Genomic DNA, 8937 nt, shown 5'->3' with positions numbered 1-8937 from the left:
GGGCTCTGACAGGCCTCAGCAGCGTCACAGCTTCCTCAGGCCACGCCAGCAGCAGCCTGCAGAACCGGTGAGCACGGAGCGCCACCGACAGCTGCCTACGGTGCCGCGCAGCCTCGCTGGCGTGGGTAGCACGGGGAGCACCGTGCACCTCGGTGAAACACCTCCAACCTCACATTTAGGGTGTGCGTTTCTGTGAGCGCAAAGCAGCTGGCTGGGTTGGCTGGTTTGTTTGAAATGCACTGCTGTTCCTTCAAAGTTGTTTTCTACTTCAAACAGACTTTTTTCCCTGCAAAATCCTGAGAAAAGCTAAGTGTAACTGTTGTAGCCTAAGAGATTTAGGATCTGACCTGATAAATTTGTTATCAGAAACCCAGACCCCTCCGAAGCACCTACGCTTGGTTAACGGCGTATCGGAATGGTTTTGAGCGCGTCGGAAGTGCAATATCCCGAGTCCTGCCGAGAGCGATGCCTAACGCCAAGGCAATCCGTGGCAGGGCTCTCCATGTCCCAGAGCTTCATTCAGTGACAGCTCCAGGATCAACCACTTAAACCTCCCCCAGTTTCCAGGTTTGGTTTTTTTGGTTTTTTTTTTGACAGAAGGTACTTGGAACATAGCAGTAGGATAAATGAACACCTGTGCTCCCAGGGACAGTCACACACACACTTCGGAAGTAACACTAAGATAGAGCACTGCTGTCGGCTACCCCCGGGGGCTGGACTAGGTGACCAGTAAAGGTCCCTTCCAACCCAAACCGTTCTCTGATTCCGTAACAGAAATGCAAGATCTCAGCCAAAAGGGAGACCAGGGCCTAAAGGTACTCACGTGGGAATCCTATTGATTTTCTGAAAACGCTCCATCATGTTCCTATTCAAAAGCAAACAAAATAATAATTTAAAAAAACCCTCCAAACCACAAAACATAGGGACAGATACGATATCTCATGGATAAGCCCCCGTTGAAGCACAGGCAAGCTCAGTTTCACGAACCAAATCTTCCCCACCTATCTGAAACAGATCCCGTGTCGCATTCTCGCCGACGCAACACGTACCAGCTAATGCCGTTGACAAGCTTGACACAAATCCCTTAACTAGCGCAGGAAACATAAAAAGCGCAGTGGGGGGCAAGTTTACTTTCCAATATCATGCATTTTTAGCAGGGTACTGGCCAGTTCTTGGTTTCAAATGGATCAGTGCAAAGAGAACATCTGCCTTTAACAGCAAATAGCTCAGGAATCGGAGGCAAGATGTTTTAACCAGTACTGCCAGTTGAGAGCACACAGGGCAGTAAATCCTAGCTACTGCAGAGTTCTAAAAATATTCTCTTCGGAGTTTTAGTTAGGCTTATTTCCAATTAAAAGTTTAATTAAATTAACCTCTTTAGCAGTTTGAATTCCAGAGAGTTCTAAAAACTGGGGAATGGGAAGCTGTAGGAAATGAGCAGTGCTCAGTGAAGGGATAATCAAACCCCACCTTGCCATAAGCAGCTGTACGATGCTCTAAGCCAGTCGTTACGTTAACAACTTAAACCATCTTAAACCGTTTTTAAGACGGACAAGAATGAACGTAACAAAAATCCCCACCACGTTCCCAGCAGGATTTATCCCCTCCCTTCATCTGCACCAGCATCCCAAGGCAATCAGTTGTTGGTTTTTCATTTCCGTGATCAAGGCTTGAGTTATGGTGTCAGCAAGGCGAGAGCTCGTGACAGCCACACACCTACCAAGCGTCCTGGGTTCTCCCAGCCCTGGAAAACAACACAGCGGCATGGCCCAGCGTGCTGCCCGTCCATTCTAACGGTGCCTGCCCCCTCCCGGTTTGCTCATGGGCAGCTTTGATGTCCTCAGCACACCTGGCGAAGGCCAGCTGAATCTGTGGAAAGACGGTGCAATTAATCCCCAAACCTCTAGAATTAACATGTCCTCCTCAGTGCAGTTTCTCCCGCAGGTCTGACCCGTATATCATTTCAATTTACAAACAGGGGTCCCTCCTGGCAGAAAAGATCTCTCACTTCTGTTCGAACCATCCCCACCAGGCAGGCTTTCTGAAGGGACAGAGACCTCTGCAGCACACATCTGCCTTTAATCCTCCTCAGCTTCGGAAGTCAGTTACTGCAATGACATTTTGGGCAAAAATCCCTGAATTCTGCCATGTGCCTCCTCAGAGATGTGGCTGGCAGGGCTGGATTACTCTTCCAACCCTGGGAAGGAAGTGATCCTCTGCTGTGTTAATCTGAGATTTCTCTGTGGGCTGAAGACCACACGAAGGGCATAGCAGGCCTGGATAAGCTCACTTAGACCTAGACATTTGTAATGGCAAATGCACTGGAACTGGACCTCTAAGACCAATCAGGGACAGTAACACAGCACTGACATGGAGGCTGCATGCTGCGCATGGCAATGGGGAAAAATCTCTACTCTTCACTCCGCTTCTGTGCTGGGTTTGGCGGGATAGAGTTAAATTTCTTCATGGTAGCTAGCATGGGGCTGTGTTTTGGATTTGTGCTGGAAACAGTGCTGATAACACAGGGGTGTTGTTACTGCTGAGCAGTGCTGACACAGAATTAAGGCCTTTTCTGCTCCTCACACCACCCACCAGGCTGGGGGTGCACAAGAAGCTGGAAGGGGACACAGCTGGGACAGCTGACACCAGCTGACCAAAGGCATATTCCATAACATGACGTCTGCTCAGCATATAAAACTGGGGGAAGAAGAATAAAGAGAGGATGTTTGGAATGATGGGGTTTGTCTCCCCAAGTAACTGTTACACATGACAGACCCCTGCTTTCCTGGAGATGGCTGAACACCTGCTTGCCCATGGGGAGTGGTGAAGGAATTCCTTGTTTTCCTGTGCTTGCATGTGCAGTTTTTGCTTTCCCTATTTAACTGTCTCTACCTCAGTCCATACAGTTTTTGCACTTTTAGGGTTACAATTATCTCATCCATCCCACTGGGGAGGAGTGAGTGAGCGGCTGTGCGGTGCTTAGCTGCTTACCAGGGTTAAACCACGACAGCTTCCTTACCTCTTCAGGGTGCTGCTCCCTGCTCATCAAAGCCAAGAACTCTTCCAGCAGGTCCTGACGCCTATTAAACCCCAGCTGTTTCACATCTGTGAAAGAAAGGCAGTAGTTAGTAGGCGTGACGCCTGCTCCCAACTCCTGGCAATACGGTCAGCAGACCGACTGCCATTCTGTAAAGCAAACAGCCACTCTCTGTGACCGAGCGGGTCACATATTAGCTCCCTTTCCTTTCACTATGAGACCCTAAGGTCCTGCGCACCGAGTACATGACCCAAACAGATTTCTTCTTCCCCTCCCTGCCAGCCTCAAGATTCCTGGGCACCAGGCCGACTACTCCCATCATGAACAGCCTTCAAGGTCCCAGGCACCCAGCGGTGGTGATGACCCCCTCACAGAACAGGGAAGGTAACACAGACAGTGCTCTGTGTGCTAAAATCAAGCAGTTGCAAGTCCAAAGTGGGAACTTGGACCTGAACTGCTGCTGGACAGTGAGACCTGTGAACTCCACCGAGAGCCAGGGGCACCTCCATCGTCATCTGCCTTCTCTGAGGACTGAGTGGTGACCCCTATTCTTTTATATGGGTTTTTTTTAGGCTAGATTATGAGTTTTATATTGATACAGCAAATCAAGTTTTAAGATTTGACCCAATCTGCAGAGGGTCCAGGTGATTAGAAACCATAAGCTCAGTGGTGCTATAAAATTCTGTACTACACGACTTATTGAACTGTACTACACTGATTCTGCTCACAGAAATCCTGTGCTATTCCGATCATAAAATCTATGCTACGCTAATCATAAAATCCTGTTAAGAAAATAAACTAGTAGACTGTTAAGAATATAAGTACAAAATACTTTTGCCATCGCTGTGCCAAGGATCCCTAAAAGAACCCATCTTGCCCCCTCAGTGCTGGGTCACAGGAGGATACCTTCTGTGGGCTAAAGCCTGTACCTGCATTCTTGTCCCCTCGAGAGACAAAGAACAGGCAAGTAACTCACCTTAGTTAAACCCAGGCTGCTGGTCAGGATACTCTCTGGTAAGTGTTCAGTTTTCCAGGACACTGACATGTGACTATGACACAGCCATAGGCTCTCCAACAGCCTGTGCTATTGGTTCTGCCTTTTCCTAATACAACAGGCTCCCCACGGCACTAAGGAATAATGTCCCTCATGCCAAAGCACCTTGTCGCCGCTATTCTGAGTGCTGGGACATTTCCCAACCACCTCCCACTTCCCACCGCTCCTGACTTTCATCAAACTGCCTACGTAGCCATGTGGCTGCCACTGACCTTCCCACACAGAGGGGATCGCTTCCAAGTGGTTGGCTGCATCCAGTGCTTGAAGGAGGTCCAATATATTTTTAGGAGTTGGATAGAAGAGCTGATGAAGGAAGAGAACCATTTCAGTAGCTGTAACTGTTCGTTTCTCCGTGCTGACGCTCTGAAGCTTGCTTACCCCACCACGTGCTTACCGAAGGGGACATTTCTTTGTACCATTTCAACATGACCTCAATGTGCTCCATCATACACAACAACGAAAAGAATTTTGACCTAGAAATGAGGAAAAATGTTGTAGCTCAGTAATGGTTAGATCAGCCAAACCACAGAGAAGCACCAGCAAACGATGGTGTTCTGATCAGACCCGTACTGCCGATGAGGGACATCTCGCTGTACGACTGCAACGCTCCACGCAGTTCAAAAAGCAGTAGCATTTTTAATGAGAGAAACTTAATGCCGACGCTAGGTAATCGGCAGAATTAATCAGCAGTTAGACCACCGCGTTTTAACATCTCCAAAAAATGCAACGTCCCCGCCTGATGCCAGGTTTGAGGTATCTAAATCACCTTGAGCCAACACACGGACTAGGAAAAATGTCCCTGCACCAAGAAAGTAATTCCCATTAATTTCCTTTGATTTATTTACAGGCTAAATAAGATAAAATCATACGAATCATCGCGCCCCTGAAACTGCATTGCGTTTTGATGAATTATTTTTATGATTTCACTGGAGCATCTCTAGTTCCAACCCCTAACCTGGCTTTCCTTCAGATCAGTGTGCTCCAAGAACTTCATTACATTCAGCGACTGCAGCACTTAACGACATCAGCAGGGACGCTTCAGATGCTGTGATTACGGTGTCAAACGGTGGAGCTACAGGGGAATTTTGTGCCTAAATACACCTGCTGCACTGCAACCTCTCTACAACGCCACGCAGAGTGCTAGGTCTGACCTGCGCACTGCTTTGGTGTTGCCTCCTATGTGGACAGCAGGATTGTAGGAAATCCAACTGGTTGGTGTAGCTGTTGGATGGGTATCCGCCTAAACCGATGCTCCAAGAGACTTTGTCAGTTGGGGCAAGGCCACAAACTGCAAATTAATCCCTAAGAGGGACTGCACGTACAATAACCACCCGGTGTTCAGCAGCTTCCTTCTGTGCCATGTCTGAACCCCCATCTGCATTCAAACGGGCAACAACACGCGCGGTGTCTTGTGTAAGCTGCACTTCACTCACCAATAAGTATTTAAGCGATCCATGTCCAAGAATTTCCAGTTGTCTCCCTTCTCCATTGCCTTATTTAACCGATAGGCAAGCTTGATATCCTTAAGATCACAGCACTGCAATAAACCAGTCAGACTTTAGAGCTACTGAATATCTCACTTAACACATCCCTCTGAGACTCCCTGTCACGAAGGTACGAAGGGTAACGAGCTGACAGCGAGCATTTTCACCTGGATGCAATCCAGTGCAGTGACCGCCCAGGCATTTTGTTTAGTTGGGACAAACATGCGACTCTGCCAGTGGGCAAAAGCTTTTTTACCCACGCCTCCCAGTGCGGAGACTGTCTGACTGCTGCAGTGTCACCAGAAGCGGGAGGTAGGGCACAGAAAACCGGGATTTACGCAGCCATCTGCAGCAAGAGGGGCACGTGTCACAGGCACACAAGTTACCAGTTTAGGAGGTATCAAGCAAAGAATGGCAGAATTATGGAGGGAAGTTGCAGGATGTAATGAACGTATGTAAAAGAGGGAAAGATACCGAGAGCTAAACCTTGTATGACAGGTTGAAAAACTCACAGGCAACTCTGAAACAGCTGGAGAGCTCAAAGGAATTCTGATTGCAGGGAAGAGGTACTTACCACTTGCATGGCAGTGGCAAAAAAGTTGGCTGAAAGGGAGAAAATGGAGTCCGTTAGCTTCAAACTTCCAAGGAGACACACAACAGCTCATGAACCCAGGCTCCCAGAGGACAACAACTTCAATTAGATGTTGTCACGACACACAACTGACCCTGAAAATGTCTCCTTCCTGTCTTGTGAGGCTTTGACTCTGGTTTCTGTAACTGGCATTTCAAAGCAGCCCAGAGACTGATGCTGCCCTGAGGGAGGCAGCGCAAGCCACAGCAGGAGGAAGGACAAACTCTCCCACTCAGTCGCTCGTTTCATTTGCGTGGCGAGAATTTTGGGTATTTTTTTTTGTTTTCGGAAGGAAACGTTAAGGTCACTGGATGACATCAGAGACTGGAGCATTGGCTGGTTGTAGGTAGCAAAATGGTGAAAAGAACTGTAAGGCAATTTACGTAAAACCACCAGGTGTAATTCACCCTCCTTTCCCTTGCAAGACTTGATAAATTCACTAAGCACTTTGAAGTCGGAGAAGTAATTTTTGTTATTCGAGTGTTCAGTACACACTTTTGGCAGCAGCTCAGAGCCAGTGCATCAAATGGTGTAACACACACAGCAGGACAGAACCAAAACAAAAGAGGTGTACAACATCCTGTTTCCAGGTTTCCTTCCAAGGCCAAAAAAAAGAATGCTGGTAGGATAACCTAATAAGCCACTCCTGCATAACATCTCCTAATTGATCTTTGTCCTTTAAATGGCCAAAAACTGTATCAAGCCCTCATTGGTGCCCTGAAGCATACACTGTAATAACTCCTTCATCGTATCATACAGGACCGCCAGTGGCGTCTGACACTGTGTTAGCACAGCTAGAGAGCCCTCCCTGCCACAGGCGCCTTCAGGCTGCAGCTGTCTACTTCTGTACGTACGGAAAGGCTTAGGAACGTCACAGGGCAAAGCTGTGAACGTACAGACAGCAGAGAGCCAGTGGGATGTGGGATATTCCGAATCTACCCCTCCTACAGACCCAACCTCCGTTTTGCATGAACTCCTTCCATGCAATTTTCTGAAAAGGATTAAGAAGAACTAGACTAGGAACTCACACCGCTCTACATCAAAACCTGCTGCTCGCAGGATGTGCGTCATTTCCGGAAGCTGCTAGCAGATGTTCCTCCTGAAACTAGTCTTGTAGTCTGATTTTTAGCATGTGGGACTGAAATACTCATTCATATGGGCTACACACTCTACTTCCACACAGAAGTCAGCACACCAGTGCCTAGCACACCTTCCTGGCACTGGAATTTGACTTTATTTGTCTCCAAAAGGGAGCAGAAGGGGCTGATATAAGCAAGCACTCTTTCTAGCAGGACAGATCTACTTTAAATTCCTTAAGCACCTTTTCACCCAAGCTTAAACAACGCAGGTTGTCAGATATATTGAAGTCCATACCGTCGTCAGGGTCCTGGGGAGCGAAACTCCTCTTTTCAACGTCATCTAGTATCTCAGACATGATGCCTGATGAGGAAAGATCAACTGCGGGACAAACAGACAAGCAACATCATATCTCAGTTGCACTATGCAGTTCATTAGTAAAAAGCCTCACAGTCTGGGAATACACTATGGAAACGGAAACAAGCACCATGATTTCAAATAAGCGTCATGACTGTCCCATCTGGACCCCCGTTTGTGGTGTTCAACACCAGCTGCAACTTTATATGCACTAAAATTTGCCTTAGTATTGCCAGATTTCACAGCACAACAGAGCAGATTCAGAAAGACACACGTACTTTCTAGCAAGGAATTGAACAGACCCACAAGTTTGTCTCTTGGCACTGGGAAAAGCAACAGAATCCTAGAATTGCTTAGGTTGGAAAAGCCCTTTAAGACCATCAGGTCCAACCATTAACCCAGCACTGCCAAGCCCACCAGCAAACCATGTCCCTGAGCACCACATCTACACGTCTCTTAAATACCTCCAGGGATGGTGACTCCAACACCTCCCTGGGCAGCCCCTTCCAATGCCTGACAGCCCTTCTGGCGAAGAAATTTTCCCTAATATCCAATCTGAACCTTCCCTGGTGCAGCTTGAGGCTGTTTCCTCTTCTCCTATCACTTTTCACTTCGGAGAAGAGACCAACCCCCACTTCTCTGCACCCTCCTTTCAGGTGGCTGTAGAGAGCGATAAGGTCTCCCCTGAGCCTCCTCTTCTCCAGGCTGAACACCCCCAGCTCCCTCAGCTGCTCCTCACAGGACTTGTGCTCCAGACCCTTCCCCAGCTCCGTTGCCCTTCTCTGGACACACTCCAGCACCTCCACGTCTCTCCTGTAGTGAGGGGCATAAACTGAACCCACGATTCGAGTTGCGGCCTCACCAGTGCCCAGTACAGGGGGACAATCCCTGCCTTGGTCCTGCTAGTCACACTGTTCCTGACATAAAATGCATTTCATAAACAGAAAAAAAACCCCAGAGAGACTCCAGAGCAGTTCCTCCACATCTGTTATAACACAAGGACTGCAGTTACGACTACTGTGTCTATCATCTTCTCATGCCCAGGTTTTTGGCTAAAGGATCTTCAACAGCTGGGCTCCTGCCTTCTAACACAGCTGAATTTCAAGACAGCTCCAGTGCACAGAGCTGTTGCAGAAAATCCATATCCCTGTGCAATTTCTTCCCTGTGAGTGGCACAGCCCATGAAATCACGTACTGCAGTCAGATCCAGTCTCCACAGAGACTGAGTAGCACTTGCTCTTTATCAATTTGTGGCCACAAATGGAAAGGAAACGAGCTTTCTTTGCATTTCTGCCAG

General features: G+C 48.0%; 1 protein-coding gene across 1 annotated transcript in view; it reads right to left on the bottom strand.

Moving 5' to 3' along the window:
- The window catches only part of PTCD3 (pentatricopeptide repeat domain 3), a 21695-nt gene that overhangs the window by 2281 nt on the left and 10477 nt on the right, over window positions 1-8937 (bottom strand). Inside the window, exons 15-22 of the mRNA XM_010161101.1 lie at window positions 7581-7664; window positions 6150-6178; window positions 5525-5628; window positions 4486-4564; window positions 4304-4394; window positions 3020-3105; window positions 1721-1869; window positions 824-865 (exon numbers count right to left, since the gene is read on the bottom strand). Coding sequence (XP_010159403.1) covers window positions 824-865; window positions 1721-1869; window positions 3020-3105; window positions 4304-4394; window positions 4486-4564; window positions 5525-5628; window positions 6150-6178; window positions 7581-7664 — 664 coding nt within the window. The remainder of the gene's footprint in view (window positions 1-823; window positions 866-1720; window positions 1870-3019; window positions 3106-4303; window positions 4395-4485; window positions 4565-5524; window positions 5629-6149; window positions 6179-7580; window positions 7665-8937) is intronic.

The sequence above is a fragment of the Eurypyga helias genome, unplaced genomic scaffold, assembly GCF_000690775.1.
Source record: "Eurypyga helias isolate BGI_N326 unplaced genomic scaffold, ASM69077v1 scaffold9191, whole genome shotgun sequence".
In the NCBI taxonomy this organism is placed as follows: Eukaryota; Metazoa; Chordata; class Aves; order Eurypygiformes; family Eurypygidae; genus Eurypyga; species Eurypyga helias.
Note: the sequence above shows the minus strand (reverse complement) of the source record. Positions and strands in the feature narration are given on the sequence as shown.